At 39.4% G+C, this 22,773-nt stretch overlaps 1 protein-coding gene across 2 annotated transcripts in view; it reads right to left on the bottom strand.

Moving 5' to 3' along the window:
• ror1 (receptor tyrosine kinase-like orphan receptor 1) overlaps positions 1–13,382 on the bottom strand; it is a 169,768-nt gene extending 156,386 nt beyond the window's left edge. For both annotated transcript variants that reach the window (XM_061738718.1, XM_061738719.1), the window contains exon 1: positions 13,017–13,382. In XM_061738718.1, coding sequence (XP_061594702.1) covers positions 13,017–13,122 — 106 coding nt within the window. In that variant the 5' untranslated portion in view covers positions 13,123–13,382. The remainder of the gene's footprint in view (positions 1–13,016) is intronic.
• Between the last annotated feature and the right edge of the window lie 9,391 nt (positions 13,383–22,773).

Here is a 22,773-nt window from a genome sequence, read left to right as displayed (position 1 = left end):
GATGACAGGTTTTATGTTCCACTTAAAATTAGCGTGGGACAGTGCAACGCTGGAAATCCACTTCCTAGCGTTGGGAAATAGCATCGGTATGCGTTGCTCAACGATTCCAAATGCAACCATGTGTACGTTGCTATTTTACAGGCACGATTATGCTCAATTTTACAGGGTCACAACATATTTTTGTACGAGGACTTTAGCAATGTACGTAAGTGGGCTCCGTCCCGATTGCCGAAGCTCCGGCGAGGGCTGGATGAAAGGGTGGAAGATGGAGAGATAGGGGGTAATGAGCTCTTGCGGGCAGAGCTGAACACTGCAGCGGCAGCAACGCAGAGGTTAAACAAACACACAGAGGAATCACGCGGGTCTAAGCCTCTTACGAAGACCCTTGAAGGACCAGATCAATGACTTCAGATTGAGGGATGAAGAAAAGGAACTGCGAGAGAAAGCAGGGCCACAAGTCCAAAGTGAGATCCCTCTTTCCCTCTTACTCTGAGTCTGTTTATTTCACTTTTCCTTTTCTCATCCCGACTCCATTCTTTCAGCTTTTCGACTGATACAAATGTCTGACACTTAATTTAAGCCTGCTGTCAGTCAAATGCGTCTATGAAAATATTTTTCTCATCTCTATAACATTTGTACCCTTCTCAGCTTTCTCTGCTCTGTGCCAGGTCCATTCCCTCCCTCGCTCATCTCTTCCAACCATCAATCTTTTTATCCCTTTCTTAAAAGAATAAAAAAAATACACTATTAGACTCCTCGTGCTCCAGGAAGGTCTTCCTCTTCCCTCCCCGGGTCCCCCTCTCTTGCTGGGAGTCGTAGGGGCAATGTAGTTTCATTTCCTGCCCCGCTGAAATCAATGCTCTCTGAGAAAAGGAGGGGGGGGGGCCCTGCTGGAGTAAAGACTGGGAGAAAGACAGAGGCATATATACAGAGAGGCAGGAAAATAAGCGCGAGGTGTGAGAGGACTGTTGGCATGCAGGACGGCCAAACCGGCGCGCACATTTCAGACCAGTGTGCGTTCCAAGTCGGTGCCAGCTTTGATAAGCATCTGAGAAATGAAATAAGCACGCCAAGTGGAAATATGAAAAACAGAAGGACTGCTTTAATGAGTAAACTCAATTTTCCCCTCAACACTCCTCACATTTTTTTTTTAATTCAATACAAATTAGCGAACACTTAGCAAAGGGCAACATTCATCCCGCAGGGTAAATGCATGAATTCCTGGTCAGGGGAAGCTCGGTTGTGGAAAACTGTTTTCTACTTGACCCCAGTTAAATGTATCAAGTTTTCCCTTCATGAATGAAGTCAATGAGAGGAAAACAAAAGTGGCGGAGGTACTATCAGTTTATTTTTAGAAACACAGCAAGAAATATTCATGCTCCACGACTGTTATACCCTTCCATTATCATTCCTGCAGATTTCACCACGAAGACTAATTTTGGCATCAAACAGAACCTTAGAGATTCTGCAAAACTGTGGTGGATCCATCCGGAGATCCAGTAGCAACAAACAACCTGCTGCACCTTCCCCTCCACTTGATTCTGTTTAAAACAGGCCAATCATCTGGCTGGTAAGACTACAAAGACAACGTTGATTTTAACTAAAGGAAGTTATTTTATGGTGAGGTCATCAAACCATAACAGATTTGTGAGTGTGCAAGTATGGCAAGTATGGTACCCCCTCCCAAATACTGACATGGTTGCAGAAATGCACTTTTTGACGTTATGCTCACTGGAAATGGCCAGGCATCAAACCTTCTCACATAATTCACATAATGATTAGGGTACAGCACACAGAAAATTAACTTTGCCAGGAAATAAGAGCAAATTTAAGCACACCGCCTCAATAACTACATGATAATAATCACGAAATACAAATAAATGGTCAGGTTTTAAGAGAAATAATCAAGATTTTCTTACTTTATCAATGATTTGCTTAACGGACTGGGTGAAAACATTTTATGGAAAAAGCTTTTAACCCAACAGAGATGTTTAGATGTGCCAGATGACCGGCGTACAGCACGTTGGTGATGTGATTTATCGTGACTGAAAAACTGCAGTCCTATAAGAGGACTGGGAGTTCAAAGAACGTCGCTCTGAGTGTCCCGAAGCCAGACAGAGTCAGGAACAAAGTCCCCAGACATCAACCAGACCCCGACCAACGAATCAGTGGTTTTCTATACGGTCATTTAACAATTTAACAGCTTGCGTAGTTTCATCACGGCCTTTGCTCCGAAAACATCATTCCCTCAAAGAATGTAGAGGCATCCTGAATATTTACAGAAACGATTCTGGCAAACTGGAGCAATGCGGTTTCTACACAAGGACTGGATCTGTCACTTGTATTTTAGTAGTATGGTGTGCTTTTGAGTCTTATGTGACTGTATAAATCCTTTGAAAAACAAGGCTGCAGCAGAAGTTCAGCCCCCCCCTCAAGTCTTTTGTGTGAATCAAGTGGTTGGGTAAACACTCGCGACCAGTGTGAGACTCTTGAAGAACGACGCCATAAAAGGCTTCGGTTGCACGGACACAGACTGTCACATTGCCACTAATGCTGATCACTTTAAACACGATATTCAGGAAGACGTTTTACGCTAATCCAGCAACTTTCAAAGGACCACAAGTCTCAATTTCTGCAAGTTTCCAAGAGCTTTTTTTTACACCACAAGGGGAAGCTTTTCCCTGCATCTATGTTCCCTTTGCACTGTTATGTAGCTGATCATGTCGTGTAGATGTTGCCATTGATGTCTGTTTCAGTTGTAAAGAACAAGATGCTCTTGCTGTGTAACTTCACAGGAAACGGTTACATTACAAGTTCAATGAATTCATAATATGATATCTCAAAATATTGATAACCTCCCAGTACAATCTAAAACTATCCAAAAAAAGATGTTTTTGTGGTATTGGTATGTTGAATATCTTTTTGGGGCCTATAGAGGTTATTGGTGCACATCACCAATGATATAAACTCGCCACGCTCTCCTTTGGTGAAGAAATAAAATACAGTTAATTGTCACAGTAAATCCACCCTGAAATGAGATAAATTAAGGAGTTTGTCTCTTTCCAGTGAAAGGAACAAGAAATTGATCAGAAAAAAAAGACTGGTTGTGTTTTTATCCAGTTATCAAGTAAATCTGAATCAAAACAGAAAATGGTTCTCAAACATGGAGAAACAGAATCATAAACAAGAGCAAGATGACTAAAAACTCGCCACTTATACGTAATATTATGTTCAGCGAGTTTGGCCCATGTTTATATCTGTGAAGTGGACGCTTCTGATTTATTACATAATCATTTATTTGTAGAAAAGGTTTGCTTTATCACCGTTTCCCCTTGTATGACAAAATATATACATGTCAAAGTTTCTTAAAAGACCAAGTAGCTCTTCAAGTAATTATGCAATTTCCAAACACAGAATAAGGGTTAAAACAAAGCAGTGAAACAGAAAAATCTGGGTCAACAAAGAATAAAGGAGCCTTTTTGACAAGGTCGGTATTGACATACTGAAAAAAAAAAGACCTGACTAATCATTCTGTGTGTTCAAAAATGGCGTATGAGATGTCTTTGAGTATCCCTTTTAAAATAATAGAGAGAGAGAAAAAAGCAGATTATTGTTTTAGCAGATCCCTTACTCGGTTTGGTGGGCAAGTGGCCTTATTAATCTGCCAGCTCTCAAGTAAAACCTATTTGAGGGAACTAATCTTCAAAAGGAAAAATTCCTCGACTTCAGCTATAAAACGATTAAACATCTATGTAGCTACCAGCTGTAATTACAAAGCAATGAAGAAAAAATAAAAACACAGAGCCAAACAGACTCATGTTACACCAACATTTAAAAAAAAAAAACAACGTGAATAGCTGCAATGGAGAGCAAACAACACAACTAACCACCACTGATCCTGACAAGCACACCAGAAACCAACGCACACAAGAACCGGGTTCATTCACTTTGAATACAAACCATCAGATCTCCTGTAAAACTCAATTTGGAGCCCAGACATTTCTGCTTTAACAATTTCAGTCACAAGAGGAGTGAATTTCCACATTTTTAGTGCCGGATTATGTTGTGTTAGAAAAAAGGATCTGAGAGATAGGACTGCCAAATATTAGTTTGGAAGAACAACTGAAGAAAATACACGTAATTATGTTACATCAATAACAGCAGAGTGATACAGATGTCGCTTTGGCGCTCGTGCTGCAAAAACCACCGCGCAAACGCAAATACAACTCAACACGGAGCCCCCAGCATACAGTACATTCAGACTAATATCGCAGAGAAATTGACCCACAATCCCTCTCAGGATCATCCTTTAGGAATAGGGAGTTGCTTTAACTTGAAGTTTTGAAGATGTTTGATACTGACAAGCATCTGCCAGAAGTCTGTGCGAGTCGTTATCTTTGCGTCCCCGTAGAGCGCAGGAGCCGCTCTGCTCTCAGTCATTGTTGAATAAACACAAAGAGCAGAGCAGCATGTCAGTCAGACGAGTGCGAGCGGCCAAGTGGAGCGTCGCCAACATGAACTGTAGAGGCAGAGAGGGATATAGACCCGGTGTGTGTGTGTGTGTGTGTGAGAGACAAAGATATAGACAAGGCGGTGTGAAAGTAATGACAGAATAGAAAAAGGAAAAAGTAGGAGACAGCCAGCATATCTCTTACCGTTTGTTTGCCAACTAGATAAGAGGAAGGCCAGGTAGTTTAAAAGTCATCTTAACACTGGTGGGGTGTCAGAGAGGTTGACTGCTTTCTAGTCTCCACCAGCAGGGAAGTAGGTCTGTGCTTACTTACAAGAAGAGACATCTAGAAACAGCATATATTTCAGGACATTTAAATTCATCCATCCATCCATTATCTATACCCGCTTTATCCTTTGCAGGGTCACGGGGGTCTGCTGGAGCCTATCCCAGCTATTTTCAGGCGAGAGGCAGGAGTCACTAGGGTTGCCACCCGTCCCGTAAAATACGGAATTGTCCTTTATTTGAGAAAAAAATGTTGCGTCCCGTATTGAACTAATACGGGACGCAATTTGTACCGTGTTTTCATTAACTTTTACACCATATTCTAGTTGAATTATTGAAATAAATTAACCTTTACACCAAATTCTAGTTGAATTATTGAAATAAATTAACTTTTACACCATATTCTAGTTGAATTATTGAAATAAATTTACTTTTACACCATATTCTGGTTGAATTATTGAAATAAATTAACCTTTTACACCATATTCTAGTTGAATTATTGAAATAAATTAACTTTTACACCATATTCTAGTTGAATTATTGAAATAAATTAACCTTTACACCAAATTCTAGTTGAATTATTGAAATAAGTAACTTTTACACCATATTCTAGTTGAATTATTGAAATAAATTTACTTTTACACCATATTCTGGTTGAATTATTGAAATAAATTAACCTTTTACACCATATTCTAGTTGAATTATTGAAATAAATTAACTTTTACACCATATTCTAGTTGAATTATTGAAATAAATTAACTTTTACACCATATTCTAGTTGAATTATTGAAATAAATTAACTTTTACACCATATTCTAGTTGAATTATTGAAATAAATTAACTTTTACACCATATTCTAGTTGAATTATTGAAATAAATTAACTTTTACACCATATTCTAGTTGAATTATTGAAATAAATTAACTTTTACACCATATTCTTCACCTGTAGCTATATTATACATCTGGGCTGATGTGGACATACGTAGCATAGGAGGCTATTTCAGTTGCTAGTATGGCTGGCTGTCTGTACAGTCATGCAAGTTCAATGCTATTAAAGCACTTTAAACTTTAAATCAAAGCATTTTGTTTTTTCATATAAAATAAACACATTTTTATTCAGTTTAGGGGCTTTTTTTTGGCTCCTGCCCTGCTGAAATCAGGGCGTCCCTTATTTCTATTTCTGAAAGGTGGCAACCCTAGGGGTTACAGTCCATCGCAGGGCGACATATAAACAGACAAATAAACAGACAACCAGACACACTGACACTCACACCTACAGGCAATTTAGAATGATCAATTAACCTAGCATGCATGTTTTTGGACTGTGGGAGGAAACCAGAGTACCCGGAGGAAACCCACGCAAGCACAGGGAGAACATGCAAACTCCACACAGAAATACCCTGCTGGGCCTGGGAGTCAAACCGGGGACCTTCTTGCTGTGAGGCAACAGTGCTAACCACTAAGCCACCATGCTGCCACATTTAAATTCATCTTTTCAAAGTTGAGAGCTCATTTTGGTAGCGGGCTAACTAACTAAGTAACATCAGCTACTTACTCTGCTAACAGTGTTTTAATGAGCAGAGAAATAATCAATTTCTTATAAATCCATAGTTTAGTTCAAATAGTTCCAAGATCACATTTTTAAAACATTCCACCGGTTCTCTGAAGCCAGTTTCCCTGCCAGCATGTGCCTAACTTACCTGCTCTTTAACACAGCGCTGCCTATACTACAACATCTGGAGCGAACCCAGAAACCGATTCATCTGACGTGCAGTCAAACTTCCTGGAAGCCACACGTGTGCCACAATGCCAACGTGACCCCGCGGAATCATTAAAGCTCACATGAAATCAATAATTTTATTGATTTAATCTCCTCCTCACTGTAATAGACAGGATATCTATGGAGTCCTGCCCTCAAAGTGTTTGACACGAGATGGTCGTAGCCAGACTGTCTCATACTGACCATGACGATTCTGGACTCATCACTTCATCCTTGCAAAAAAAGCTGCAGATGAAGTGAAAAAAATACTGATTAGTTGCAGCTTTAAACTAGATTGTTCTTTGTGAAAAAGGGGAATTTTCATTTTGATATACAAGAATAATATTTTTTTTTTTTGGGAGCTGGGTGAAGACTAATATCTTTGGCAGAGAAAGTATGGGGTATTTAATACCTTGGAGGAGTGCAGTGTTGTACAAAGACCTAATTGTGGGTGAGCGGTGATTTGCCCGTCTGCTGCAGCAGGACTTTCTCAGGTCCTTAATGCTAAGCAAACAGGAGTTAAAAAGAGTTACTCCGACACATACGGGGGAGCTTAAACACCCATGTTTCATCCTGCCCCCTGTTTGATGAAATGCAGCTTGAGCTCAGAATATTAAGTTGGGGCAAAGTTCAGAGGACTCAAGAAAAGTCGTAATTTCATAAAATTTGTTTAAAAAAAATCCCATCAAGAGTGGGTTAAATGAAATTTAGAGGTTTTGAAAGCTGGTGCTACGCCCCCCCCGGTCCGAAACTGTACACAGTGCCAAGTCCATATAGGCGACGTTGAGATGCAGCATGTGAGGCTTATTCCATAAGAATCATTAAAGTGTCACTTTGTCATCAGCCTGCTCTCACGCTTACGGCTTGGCTTACAGCGCCAGCAAAGGACTCATTGTATTATGTGCATAAAACACAGCGGAGAACATTTTTAACGTGGCAGGAGCAATTTGTCTTCTAGGCAGCCTTCGAAAGACAACAACACAGAGAGTATTGAACAGAAAATATAAAAAGCTATTCAATTTGTAGCTGGACATATACAGTGCTACTCAGCTGATGGAAAAGGTAATCATGGTCACAGCTATGGCTGGGCGATATGGACCAAAAGTCATATCTCGATATTTTCTAGCTAAATGGCGATACTCGATATATATCTCGATATTTTTTCTGTGCTATAATTGGGGTTTCCCCCAAAGCATTATAGCATAGCATCTCTGTTAGCATCTCTGTTAGCTTCATTTTTTCTGAGGCAAACCCTTAAAAAAACAGTCAGTTTTAATACAAAGCCTTGTGCCAAATGTCACACAGGTACCTTTGTTAACAGAGGTCTGCACAATATCAAAATGTATAAAACAAATGAAATAAAAATAAACTGCCTGCATATATAGAATAAAAATGCTTCTTGAATAAAATAAAACAAATATCCCTTTCCTGCATATCAATTAAATTAAAATACACTGTGCAATGTAGACAGTAACAGGCAGACTTTTCCACTGAGGTTGACAGTTGTGCAAATAACAAAACATTTGTGAAAATCTCAAATAAAACATTCAAGTCAATTTGTCACAAAATAAGCTATATCAAAATCATTAAAAAAAAAAATGTAAAAAAAAAAAAAAATAAAATTTTAAATCGATATAAACGATATTGTCTCGTACCATATCGTGTTTGAAAATATCGATATATATTAAAATCTCGATATATCGCCCAGCCCTAGTCACAGCCATTAAATATACTCTGATGTACAGTTGGATCTCTGCAGCCAGTCGGGGTGGGCGTTCTGCTAAAAACCCTGATACACACAGACTTCTCCGCAGCAGCGGTGAGCCCCGATTTGGTGTTCCTTTTCTTAATCCAGCACTTCATTTCCTTGAACTCTTGTTTTTTTTCCTCTGTAAAGGGCCAGCCTCGTGGGCAGACAGTAAATTGCAGGAAAAAAGTTTTCACGCTTGGCTACGGTCTGCAGTGGCAGAAATTTTATCAAACGTCTCCAACAAGTATCTGCATAAACTGCATTTAGCCTTTTGATTAAATGCTGCCTCTCCAAGGAACTCTAACCACGAAAAAAAAAAAGAAAAGAAGTGTGCTCCGGAGGGTTCGATTAGTGGAAATAACAGCATTCTTCTGCCTGGAAATCCACCCGTCTCGCCACTCACAGAGGGGCTTTAGCCTCAGTTGGCATCCAGTGTTTAGACAGCGTAAATCTGGCTAACCTTAAAAAAAACCCACCACAGTCAGGCATGTATTATCATCAGGACCGGATTGGTCTTTCAACTACATATTAAATCTATACGAAGCCTAGTAAGAGGGGGAAAAGGAAATAACTGAGAACAGAAATGTGATATTTTGTACCAATGATACATACAGTAAGCCCACAATATTCTCCGAGCAGTTGGCCCTGTTGCCGCGCTGGAGTACGCTGAGCCTCGGCAAAACACGCCTGCTCGATAACGACGGGGGAAGCTGGTGACTGCCAAGGCGTGATGTATAGCTTACACACCAATGTTTTTAATTAATGATATAAAACATGATTTACCATGGCGTGCTGATTAGGTTAACATCTCGGATTTTATTTCAATTTCATGTGCTCAAAGTATAATTTAGCCTTCACAGCTATAAACTGCTATAAACTATATAAACTGCAAATTTCCCCTCTGTGGGACTATTAAAGGTTTATCTTATCTTATCTATAATTTAAAATAATGATGATAGTAACCTCTGCCCCCTTGAAAGAGGTCATACATATTTTTACGTGCATACTAGGAATGGGCGATATTTTACGGTTCACGATAAACCGTCAAAAAAATTCCCCACGGTAAGAATTTGTCATCTTGCGGTAAAAACGATAAATTCCCGTTGATGACGTTTTTGTGTAAAGCTGATTTATGGAAGGAAGGAAGGAAGGAAGGAAGGAAGGAAGGAAGGAAGGAAGGAAGGAAGGAAGGAAGGAAGGAAGGAAGGAAGGAAGGAAGGAAGGAAGGAAGGAAGGAAGGAAGGAAGGAAGGAAGGAAGGAAGGAAATGAGCCAGAAAGAAAGAAAGAAAGAAAGAAAGAAAGAAAGAAAGAAAGAAAGAAAGAAAGAAAGAAAGAAAGAAAGAAAGAAAGAAAGAAAGAAAGAAAGAAAGAAAGAAAGAAAGAAAGAAAGAAAGAATAAATTCCCATTGATGACGTTTTTGTGTAACAAACATGGCGGATCTGAGAGAGAGATAGATTTATAGTTACAAAGGTGGAGTTGAATTGGTTTTTTTTTATCGTCATTCTTATCGTTATCGGGATAAATGCCAGAAATGATCATGATACATTTTTTAGTCCATACCGCCCATCTCTAGTGCATACAGCCCCTGCAACATTCCTCTGGATGAGAGGTGGGGCGATTCTAAAACACGGTGCGGTCATCGATCTGATACCGCTGCAGGCCACGAGCCCAAGGGTTGCCCACGTCTGGCCCTCCAGGGCCGCTCTGCTGCACGTTTCAAACTGCCCCAATACACCTGAATGTTTCATTACAGTCTTGTGCACGCCTTGATGACAACCCAATGGTGATTGATTCATTTGAATCAGATGTGTTGAAGCAGGGGAGCATCAACAACTTGCAGGAGGACCAGGCAACCCCGTCCTAGAGGGCCTGAATCAAATACTAACAGGAAAACAATCACACGTAAAGGAGATATTGCAAAGATGAAACACAGTGAAAACTGAGATCTTAACTAAAACCCGCACAAATTGAAGAATCCAGAAAGGAAATGCGATCATCCTTTTACTTCTTGTTGTTAAACACGAGTCTAATAAAATGTCAAAGAAAATATACTGTGTGAGCAGACAATTTAACCACTAAAACCAAATGTCCTTTTCAGAGAGGTGAAGTGCTTTTACTGTAAACAGTGTCTCCCGTGTTAAACCACTTCCACCTAACATGATTTATAGTCTTTCTGAGTGTTATTAAGAGCTAAATGCAATTCTAAACAAATACCCCATAGTCGCTGCTGTGCAGAGGCTCTTTTATGTTCAGGGGTGAAGGTGCAATGATCAGGAGCGTTTGCACAGTTTATGTAGAAGCAGCAGAAAAGGAGAACACCATTATTTTTATGAATGGGTCACAGATTTTTACTCGGGGATAGTTAACCCTGACCAATTTCAGAATAAACTGCAGTGATGTCATGGTTGGATTATAGCGTGGTTCTCAAATTCCTTCGAAGATCTGATTTCCATGCTGTAAAGCCTGAGCTTAGCATCAGGTAAACTGATAGAGATTATTGTGACACATGCAGTAAGAATGAAAAAAACAACAAGAAAGATGTGTAAAAGTCTGTAATTTTCTGTTTATTCAGTAGTTGGCAAGTGCATGAAAAAGACCACCATGGACGGACCGTTGGGAAGTGAAGCAATGCCTGTGAGAATAAAATCTCGTGATCTCTTCCACAGAATTCCTCTCTTGTTTAGATTTGCAACTACAAAGTTCTTTTATGCCATTTTTTTTTTTTTTGAGCAGCTGTGCTTGGCCAAACCTTGCAACCAATCAGGACTCACAGTAAATTGGCAAACACACACCTAAAATGATTCCATGACCTGCTCACAAACTTAAATCATTAAAAAAAAGAGAGAGAACTGAAGTGAATGCAAATAATTCTTTAAAAGTGCAAAAAGCTCCCTAAAATACATTAACTACACCAGAGGTTTATGTTTTATTATGAACTTAAACATGTTTTGCCTCTAAATTCTCTTGCTCTAGCCCTGATTGTTCCTGGAAATGCTCGCGTTTGAACGTTTGAACTGCAGACCTGTTACATCTGACCAGTGACTGGAGGCTTGCAGACTGAACCAGCAAACCAGGCAGAAGCAGGTAAAAACAGTCAGCGAGACTCCGTCACCTCAGCCTTATTACAGCCGCTGGCCGCAGATCACAGGGCCCTGCATCATTCTGCACACATCTGATTATAATTCAGGTGCAGGGCTGTTCTCCTCTGACCAGTCCCATTACAGCGAGCCAGAGAAGAGACACGACTTCCAGTGTTGTCATCCTGGAGCTGCTCCACAGGCGGCGAAGAAGCGGTTAGGCTTGTGTACACAATGACAAATAACACCGTGAAGCTACATCAGTTTAGATGTAGAGAAACAGAAATGAGATCCCTGCACACAGCGGCCCCCGGCCAACGCTGGGAAACAGACTGAAGCTTGAGAGACTTTGGTTTATTGTTTGCAACGCAATGAAAAGCAAATCAGTTTTGCTTCATGCTTCAAAGTACTAGCAAATAAAATTAAATTTTCAAAGTGGACTTTACTTCAAAACGGGCTAACATAATAAAAATGCTTCCATATCCACTTATAATTTTCCAAATTGGAAGTAAATGGAGAGGCCGAGGTTCAACTCTTCACTCCATATTCTCCCATTAAACTTCATTTTAAAACATTGCAGGGGATTAATCCTGGATTAGCACCATCATCTGCCTCTGAACAAGAAACACAGACTCAGGATTTACCCTCCATGCAGCACTGCTACTGGATATACTAATAAGCATTTAGGGAGGACAGAGGGAATCCAAACACATCCAAAAAGAATCTTCCTGAGAAAATTTATTGTGACCCATCTCCATCAGAGGATAAACGGATGTCTACTACAGTCCCAAAATGCCAGGAAAATGGCTTTAAAAGCAATTCTTATTCAGTTCAAACTGATATATGTATCTATAATTCAAGCAACGAGCTACAAATATCAAACCATATTTACCATAAGATTTCAATATGACAGAAACACTACCTACAAGGAAAGAGACATAACTGCATGATTGTGGACTGAACAGAGAAAAAAGTAGCTATTAGCCTGCAGAAAATCACACAAACAGATCAACTGTGGAATTGAAACAAGGATTTTTGAAAAATGTAGCTCATTTTAGTATTTTTTTCCATAACCTCACATGCTGCACTATTTTTCCAAAGATCACCCCTGCGCATCCTCATCCTATTACCTTGACAACCGTAACAGGCATCACCCAAACACCAGTGTTAAAAGTAGTAGTAGCTCATTGCCTATAAATAAGCCTTATCTTTAAATCCATACATTTTTAGGGGGCTGGTGAAGCACACAATGGCTATCCAGCTGACAAGTTAAGAGCTCCACTATTGTCCATCAATAGAGTCAAGTCTCTCCCCGTGCCGGGGCTCCACAATCACAATAGGACGATAATCTAAAAACCAAAGATCATTTGCATGAGAAGTGAGACTGAAGTGGTGGTAAACAGAGCTGCCTCAAATGGATGTTAATAGGGTGATTCCGGGAGTGAAAAGCAAACAGACATCTCTTAAAAATACAAACATGATGATGGATGGAGTTATACTTTCTTAACAGAGCGATGGAGTCAACACAAACAATGTGAAGCACTTTAGGATCATACTGGAAAACCACACTGTGTGGCTTTTCCCCCCTCTCTTTAATACTGGCACATAGTTGAATGGGGATGAACCACAAGAAGGGCAGGGGGAACCAACGCTGGTCGTTTCCAAAGGGAAGGGAGAGGTGTCGGTACTCACCAGACGCGCTCAGCTCCAGGACGCCGTGGAGGAGCAGGCTGATCCAGAGCGCGCAGGCTGGACATCTCCAGAGACGCTGGCGCACCGCTGCCCAAGTCGGACACATCTCCTCCGGCTCTGTGTTAAAACCCCTTGCAAGCTTTTCACATCCACACTAGGGCAGTGTTTTTATTTCGAGTCCTTCCAAGAAAAACTCAAATTCAGCGCGCTGGTGAAGTGTGCGCTCTTGTTCTTCCGCTGGTTCCTCGAGTGTCCACTCCTAGAGTGTATGAGTCTGTAAAAGAAGAAGTCGCCTCGGCGCCTGCTGGCTGTCGCTTCTTTTCCTCCTTCTCTCCAAGCCCTGCTCACTTTCCCCCGGCTGCCCCTCTTTCTCTCCAAATGAGCGGAATCCCTTCCCTGAACTGCTGCTCGGGACTTGGCCCTCAGCAGGCGCACTGACGGCTCCCACCGGGTGCGCGTCGCCACCCTGTGTCCGCTTCAGGAACTGTCGAAGATAAGAGTGCTGGCTGGGGGGGATGCTGGAAGTCTGGTGTTCGCACTTCGTGTCTTTATTCCAATTTAAGGATGTTTTATTTTTATTTATTTTTTCTTTTTTTGTGATCAAATGTTTTTATTTATTTTTCATGATTTTCTTATCAAAGGTGGCATCCACAATGACTTTAAACAAGCATTAACACATTCTCAGCCCCTTCCAAACCCACCCTTTGGACCTAAAAATAAAAAATAAAAAAAATAAAAAATAAAAATTGGTAATGCAGAAAAACAGATACTACAAAGATGAATGAATATGAATGAATGAAAATTTTATTTCGAACATGCTAAAAAAAAATAATATATATATATATATATATATATATATATATATATATATATATATATATACATATATATATATATATATATATATATATATATATATGTAAATATATATATATATATTTAAACCAAAGAACAATAGTTAAATAATAATCATGATAAATACAGTATAATATAAATCATAACAATCATAAACAAAAACATGCCTCACTGGCTTTTTTTTTTTTTTTCCTTTTTTTGCATGCTCGAAATGGAGCAGGGAGAAGTTAAAAAAGTATTTAGCCCTGCCCCGGTTATCCACAATACAAAACCTAATTCGCCACCCCAAATTAAGCCGTATACATATATACAAACATACATATACACATACACCTACATACATACATACATACATACATACATACATACATACATACATACATACATACATACATACATACATACATACATACATACATACATACATACATACATACATACATACATACATACATACATACATACATACATACATACATACATACATACATACATACATACATATTCTCCATACATTATAATACTCAGTATACACCATGCAGCAATACATTATACTTTATACATTATGCATTTAACTAGAACCTTCCTTTGGCATATATCATATACTGGTCAACATACATACATCATACAAATTCAACTATCTAACACGCTATTTTTTAAAGGTAACTCTTTCTGTCTATATCTCACAATAATGCATTCTTTATATCTTTTTTTGAACTAAGATAATAAAACAAAGGACAAAATAAAACAAAGGCAAAACATAATATCAAAAACTGGACAAGGATAGCTGCAACAAGGTAATCTATGTCAATTTTAAATACATCTTTCGAGTTTGGACTTAATTTTATCTGCTGCCATAAACCAAAATAAAATATTTTGTTGTTTTGCATTATGGATTCGGGCTGTAGATATTTCCAGGTAGATAATTTCAAGGAAGGTCAAATACCAATGGGAGATGTTAAGTGTGCGTGGTGGTTTGGTTTCCATCTTACTGCTATTATCTTTTTTGCTGCTGTTAGGCCAGCAAGCAAAATTGGTTTCTGACATAGTGAAGTATTGATTGTTGATAAATTATTTAAAATAAGTGTTTGAGGGTTTATTGGAATATTCTGTGCCATTATCGAGGATAATGCAGTTGCAACCTGTTGCCAGAAGTTTGCAACAGGTTGGCATTCCCAGACCATATGCATGAAGGTTCCCGGTTTATTATGAAAGCATAGTGTACATAAAGATATTTATTTATTCTTGTTTATTCTTTATCATTTTTATTTTTCAAAATGAAGACAAAAAAAGAGGTTAACAACACCACAATGACAACAAAAAAAGACAAGGGGGTGGGGGGAAGGGTTGGAACAGATAAACTTTAGAGATGATGGTGCCTATAGCGTCAGTTCAGGTCCAGCTCTAAAAGTAAAATAAAAAGCACGTGACCAACACAACAGGTCATGTTATTGTTCTATTATTCTCAGGTGTTCTCTAATAACAGTCCATGTGGCAAATTGGCCATTTTCATTGTCTTTAAGGATTGAAGTTGCCTTTTCCATTGACAATAAATCCAAAAAGTCCTTCAGCCAATTGTATTTATGAAAGCAGTTTGGCTTGCGAATCTTCCAATTCATAAGTATTGTCCTCTTCACAGTCAGAAAAGCTAGGGCAATGATACGTTGCATAATTTTTACATGTATATTTTCCACTGCAATGGAAAGGTTGTTTTATTTAATAAAATCCACAGGTATATTAATGACAAGATGATGCCATTTATCACGGGTGTCGGAGTCCGGTCCTCGAGGGCCGCTGTCCTCCATGTTTTAGATGTTTTCCTGCTTCAACAGAGCCTGATACAAATGGCTGTGTCATTAAAAGAATGACATGTCATCAAACTTGCTGGGGATGACCTTTATTTGCATCAGGTGTGTCCATGCATGAGACATCCAAAACATGCAGGACGGCAGCCCCTGAGGACTGGAGTCCAACATATGTGCATTCGGTGAAGATCCTGCTTTTGTGCAGGATGTTTTACCGTCATAACTTCCAAGGACAGGTAATGGATCTGAGCCTGAGACTTCCTTTCCAAGTCCAGTGGTTTGCACCAGAAAACAGTACATGTCTTCCAGCCCCTGGTCTTCAATTTCGGTCCTCGTGGACCGGTGTCCTGCGTGTTTTAGATGTTTCTCTGCTTCAGCAATTAGAATCAGGTGTGTTAAAGCAGAGAAACATCTAAAACGTGCAGGACACCGGCCCACGAGGACCGGAATTGAGGATCCCTGTCCTACAGCACACTACAGCAGGGGTGTCGGACTCCAGTCCTCGAGGGCCGGTGTCCCTGCAGGTTTTAGATGTTTTCCTGCTTCATTGCACCATGATACAAGTGACTGTGTCATCAACAGAACTATCCAGACTTTGATGACAAGCTGGTGACGATGATTAATTAGAATCAGGTGTGTTAAAGCAGGGAAACATCTAAAACATGCAGGACACCGGCCCTTCTGGGATTCACTTTGACACCTGTGCACTACAGCAATTAACTAACCGTTATAGGAATTATTGTTCCAATAATCAAATCACTTTTTATGAAAATGCTATTAGGTGATGTAGCTATATTAACCCCAGGCTTTACTAACTGAAATGCTCATATGAGTAATATTATCATATGTTTATGGTATGGTATTTAAAGATAGTCTTTACACTGAAACAAAGTCAAGGTGGTTATTTTCAAATGACCAAATCCTGCTCTAAAATAATAGGGTAACCCAAATACCGCTGTTTCTGCTGCTCATAACTGGCACGTTTCATTGTTTAGAAGTAAATAGTCTCTACAAAAAGAAAAGCCACTAAAACCGTCCAATGAGGATTGAACAGTTACGTGTGAATAATAAATTCTCTCCTGGTCAAATGTTCTTCATATCACTCGTAATATTTCTAAGCATTCCTGCATTTCTCTGTGTTTCCCCTACATACCTTTATGTGAAAGCAACACTGTTTCTAAAAGGGAGGGTCAGAAAATGGTGCATCTACTAAACATCTGTTTCTAAAACCTTTAAAATGGGAGGATGTTTACCAGTCAGTGTATTCTCATATTGGAGTAATGGAACGGGTAAACTGTTGCTGAGTTTGGATCTCTGGATTATATGATAACAATCCATCTGATGTTTATATCAGATGAATTACCAAACACATTAAACACATCCAAATGTTTATCTCATGGAGAATCAATTACTCTGCATCCATGCATTTCATGCACAAAGACGGAGACAGATGAGCGGAGAGAATAGGAAGGGGAGAACAGACAAAGGTCTCCTGTACCTTTGTGTACGGTAATTATGCCTGCAGACATGCAAGGCAACAACATACAGTTGAACACACTTACTGCAGGGGTTTAAAGTATTGTTAATCTATTTCATCTCTCTGTAACCTTTTATCACATATTGTTTCAGTTCTTCTCACATCTGGATTTTGACACATACTTTGTTTCTGCACGTGTGTCTGCAGGTCTGCACGCAGAAGTTTTTTGGACCAGGCAGGAAAATAATGGTAACAATTTCAGTATATCTGGTTCTCCCAGCCTGCGTATTAGCTCCGGCTTATAGAGGGATCATCCTTTTCTCTGAAATATAATTTTGTTAATTTTATTTAACAGCTACAAAGTAAAAGATGCAAGAATAATGGCTAAAAACTTGATAATGAGACCAAAAAAAGGTAAAGTAGGCCACTTGCTAGTGTCAGACGTCACCTCTGACTAGGGTTTGGAAGAGGTGGAAATGTATCAGTACATTTCCAGGAAGTTTCCTGAAACTTTCCGTGGGAGGCTAAGCTGGAGAATTTAGGAAATAGTTCAAGTTTGACAAAATTTAAATCTGTATTAATAGGAATATGTCCAAATTAATGTGTATTTGACAGCATTAATTGAATATTTGTGGGAATTAATCATTTACAACTGACATAACGGCCCACAATCATTGTGCTAAATCAAACTATAGCGTACTTTCTTGCATGATAGCAGAACACTGGGAAGCAGAGGGTGGATGAAATGAAACAGCATCACTATAACAAACCAGGGCCATGCTAGACAGGCTCTTTAAACGACATGGTGTAAGCTCTTCTGATTTATGGCGTAGACATAAGAATGTGTATTTTTTTTCTGTACATGATTTATTGGCAAGCTACTGTATAAACACAGTTTATATTGTCGGCTAAACACTGTGAGCTCTAATACTGTTGCCTCAATAGTCCTGGTGTCCTGATTTTAGAAATCTGTGCATGCGATGAAAAGGTGAACGGTAGAAGTTCAACTGAATTAGCATTAAGTTGTACGAGGTGAGACAAAGTCAGGATGACTACATTTTATTATGCATCGGTGCTCAAGTCTTGAGTCCTGTCATCCTTTAGTTTGGGAGCAAATTTTTGCCTCGACCCTCATCTGCCGTTACATGAGAGACGAGAACATTTAGCATGTGGCGATTATACGAGTTGAGGGATACCAAAACAGCAGGCTGCCAAAAGCTGCGATCAAAACCAGGGCTGTGTTTAATTCACTATGTAAATACAGACGGTGATGAGTGTTTGGTCTCACTTGAAAGCATTGAATATAACAAGTCTTTCATGTAAGATTTTGGTATTGTGAAAAGTGACATTTCTAGGGATATAGTTTTTCCAGTCCGCAAAGTTTTAAGACATTTTCCCACTTTGAGTTCCTACTTGTAATGGTTCGGAGCCTTTGGGGACCGTGAAAGAAAAGAATAAGAAGAAAAAAAAAGGCATACCAAAACTCTCCATGTGCACGATTTTCCATAACATTTCATTTAAAATAACAAAGGCCTTTTGTGCTCCAGTGAGCAAATTCAAACAAAATATCTGTCAAAGTACAATAAATTGGGCATGACTGATTACAGTCTGAAGAAACTTGTAAAATGACGTTCACGTGTAAGCTGTGTTTAACTCTGAATCATCCTTTCAGATTTTCAGCTCAAAAAGCCAGGTGGGTTTAAGCAAAGATGTGTTTAGGTGGTTTTTCTTTGTAAGGAAGGAGCCTCGTGGGCGTAGAGGAGGATCTGCAGTCTGATGGCTTCATCGTTGGTCTCGAGGTTGAGAGATTATTTCTGACAACTGTTTGCTTCTCTTCCTATGTGCATCAGTGTCCTTCTGCCTTAAAGGAAGGCAAGATTATTAAAATTGCAACCATGCATGGTGAAAGTGATTTAGGTCTAATGGCGGAGTGAATTAGGGTTCAAAAGGTCTGTTTGAAAACCAGATCCCTGAGACTTCCTGCTATACGGACAGGAGGCTTCTTGTTGTTAAGCTGGCAATAATGTATCAGCCAGTAAAAGAGAACCGAAGGATGATGGTAATCATTTCAATACATGCTACATATTTGTTTTGTAATTGGTCCCAAACCTTTTCCCCCTCACTTCCATGTCCACTTTTGACACGTCAAGCCTTATTCAATACCCACATAACATTGTATATCCTCTTCCAGAGTCAAGAAATCCTTTTGTGACTGAAAAGCAGTACTGGCCTTATTACGTCCCCTAGTGTCCAACATGCATTTTGGTCAAAACAAGTGTGTAACTTGGTCTGAGACATCCTGCAGTCAGTGCTAGATCCCAACAAAAGCTGGATTACAAGGACCTTTTTGTAGGTTTATCTTCTTGCATAAAAAGACAAAAACTTCTTCATAAAGAGTAGGCAGCAATCACTGATATAAATAATCATAATAATTTAAAAAAAACCCAAGTAACCCAAAATTTTCAGCAATAATTTCCGAAACTTCTTGCGAAGGACTGGCGACCGGTCCAGGGTGAACCTGCCTCTCGCCTGTAATGAGCTGGGATAGGCTCCAGCAGACCCCCTTGACCCTGCAAAGGATAAAGCGGGTATAGAAAATGAATGGATGGATGGATGGATATTTCCAAAACCAACTAAAAACTCTTTGTAAAATCGTCTTCTCTACAAGGACTAATAACTTGTGGCTGAATGTACATAGATCCAATCAGTGGTGGACAGTAACGGAGTAAATTTACTTGAGTACTGTACTTAAGTACATATCCAGAGGATTTGTACTTTACTTGAGTATTAGATTTCTTTGGTACTTATTACTCTTACTTGAATACATTTCCAAGACAAATATTTTTACTTTTACTCGAGTAAATTTCTAGGAAGGCTGAAAAGTACTCGTTACTTTCAGGTCTGCTCTTTTTTCTTCTTCCCTAAAATCCTATTGGACACAAGCTGTTTTTGTCAAAGGAGGAGACCTATCACAGTGCACGCTCTCCACTGGGATGTACGTAAAGCGGAAATACGTCAAGCCTCCTCAAAACGATACCGGCAAAGTAGTATATTGCTATATTGTACGGGTACATGTCCTTCCTGTAAAGTTAAGTGACTTCAACATTGAGTTATTGAAAGCAGAGATGTCGTTTTTTGTAAAGCAGTGTTCTTTGAGGGGGATCCAGACTTAGTTGGATGGTGCAGGTTCATTTGGTTTCAGTTCATGATTGTTAATAAACTCTGCATCATGTGCTGTCCTCTTATGATCCCATTCATTTGATTTGTTTTTGGTGTTTCTGCAGGTTTTATATAACATTGTGGTTCTAAAAGCAGCACATCAGTGCAGTTGGTTTCAAAGAGTTAATTCTCAGAAACAAGAGTTAAGAGATCCTTAAATTAATTTAGAAAAAATATAGTAATTTACTGATGTGGAAAATAAGAAATTTACTCTTACTCTTACTCTTACTTTTACTTAAAGTAAATTTAAAAGCATTTACTTTTGGATACTTAAGTACCTTTAAAAGCAAGTACTTTTCTACTCTTACTCGAGTAATATTTTGACTGAGCTACTTTTACTTGTAACAGAGTAAATTTTGACCACTAGTATTTGTACTCTTACTCAAGTACTGGGGTCGAGTACTCTGTCCACCTCTGGATCCAATATACAAAAAAGGATTTAACGACACATTTTCTTTATTTCATTTCTACCTGTGATGCAGAAGCCATGGCCTGGGGATAGGTAAAGCCATGAGGTAACAGCTTGTTACAAGTCAAGCAGAAAGGAGAAAAAGTGGCTCCCTGAGTGTGTAAACGGCCGTCTTGAGCATCGGTGTCACACTGTAAAACTTCAATTCTAGAAAAACTCCAGCAGCGTCTCCAGTCACTCCACAGAACAATGGACCATTAAAGTGGGGTGTCTCCTGGTGAGTTTGTAGCTTTTTTTGATTTAGAGACAGAAAGGAGACTGGACGACATCCAGCCTTTTATTTCACTCAGCTTTGTACAACTGAATGGTCCGAAATGTTCCAACTCATCTCGTGCTGTTACTGAACGGTTTTTACAGCCTCACACATCATCCTGTACGCTCTGGCTCCAGAGCCGGAAAACTGAGACAGTAAAAGTGGCAATGATTCATGTGGTGCCTCCGTATCTATTAATGTCAGCCCTTTTTTTCTTTGGATTGTCAGAGACTTTGTTAACCTCAAACACCCTGTCAGAGCTTGTTCACTGCTTGTGGGTCAGCGAGAGATGATGTCATGCTTTAACAAGTCGGACTAGTTCGCAGTAAAAACCCTACTTGCTTTTCTGGCTTGACATCATTCACTTTTACAAATAGCACAAGGAAATTGACGTGGTCAAGAAAGCAATGTGTCTTTTTTAAGTGAAAACACAAAAACGGTGAGGTGTGCCTTTCTTATTCACGGGTTTATCGTCATATTTTACGTGGAAATGATAAATTATAGGCAGGCAACTTCCCAAGAGAGAAAATACAGGCCTGAACATAGTTATTGGCACCCCTGAGTTGTATATACAACATTTATTACGATTACACGAGCTAAATACTCTGTAATCATAACACTTGAATGAAAAACTATACATTATTGAATGGTGAAATGAAAAATGGGAGTAAAATGTATCTTAAATGATCTTTGACAGCATGCTTGTCCGGAGAAAATGCTCCATGTTTTCCTTTTCAGCCATTTGTGCTGATGGATTTGGACGCACCGCTAAGTTTCTCTTGTTGTTTGAGGGACTACTTTCAAATCATCAAGAGGACACCAATGCTCTTTTCATGTCTGTAATTTTTTAAAATGTTCTTAATGAAGGTCATTAACCTTGAGCATGTTAATAAAATTATTCTGAAGAAGGACATAACATTCTCCTGAATAGATTACTACTGTCTCTCTACAACAGATATAAATGCTTCATCACTGGACCATCTGGTGAAATTATTAGTCATTAGTTGTCCAGCTTTGAATATTAATCTGGATACAATTAAATAAGTATATGGCAGCCAGACCAGAAGTACTTTGACAGTTGATTGAGTTAATAAATTGGAAATATGCATCACTGACATGACATAATCCCTCCATCGATCATCTCTATTCCTAGAGAGGCTCACATCGATCTGCCGGAGCCTATCCCGCCTCTCTGGAAGGGGAAAGGCAGGGACACGACCCTGGATGTGTCACCAGTCACGACAGACAGCATTCCTGAAGGCATTACGTTTTTGAGCCGTGGGAAGATGTCAAAGAACCTGGAGAAACCCGTGCAAGCACCGGGAGAACATGCAAACTCCGGACAGAAAGACCCCTTCTGGGATTTGAACCTGGAACCTTCTCGCTGTGAGGCAACAGCACCACCAAGCCACTGTCCCAGTCAGAGCTGTCAAGTAACAAAGTACAAATACTTCGTTACCTTACTTAAGTAGAAATTTTGGTTATCTATACTTCACTGGAGTAATTATTTTTCAGACGACTTTTTACTTTTACTCAGAGCCGGATTAACGCAAAGGCAAACTAGGCATGTGCCTAGGGCCCGATTGACAGGGGAGGGGCCCAGACAGAGGGACAAAAAAAAAAAATGTTTTCTTTTTTTTTTTTTTCTGCACACATATTAATGGTTGATACCATGCCGG

Source organism: Cololabis saira, chromosome 13, assembly GCF_033807715.1.
Source record: "Cololabis saira isolate AMF1-May2022 chromosome 13, fColSai1.1, whole genome shotgun sequence".
NCBI lineage: Eukaryota > Metazoa > Chordata > Actinopteri > Beloniformes > Belonidae > Cololabis > Cololabis saira.
This window is presented reverse-complemented; position numbering and strand designations above follow the sequence as displayed.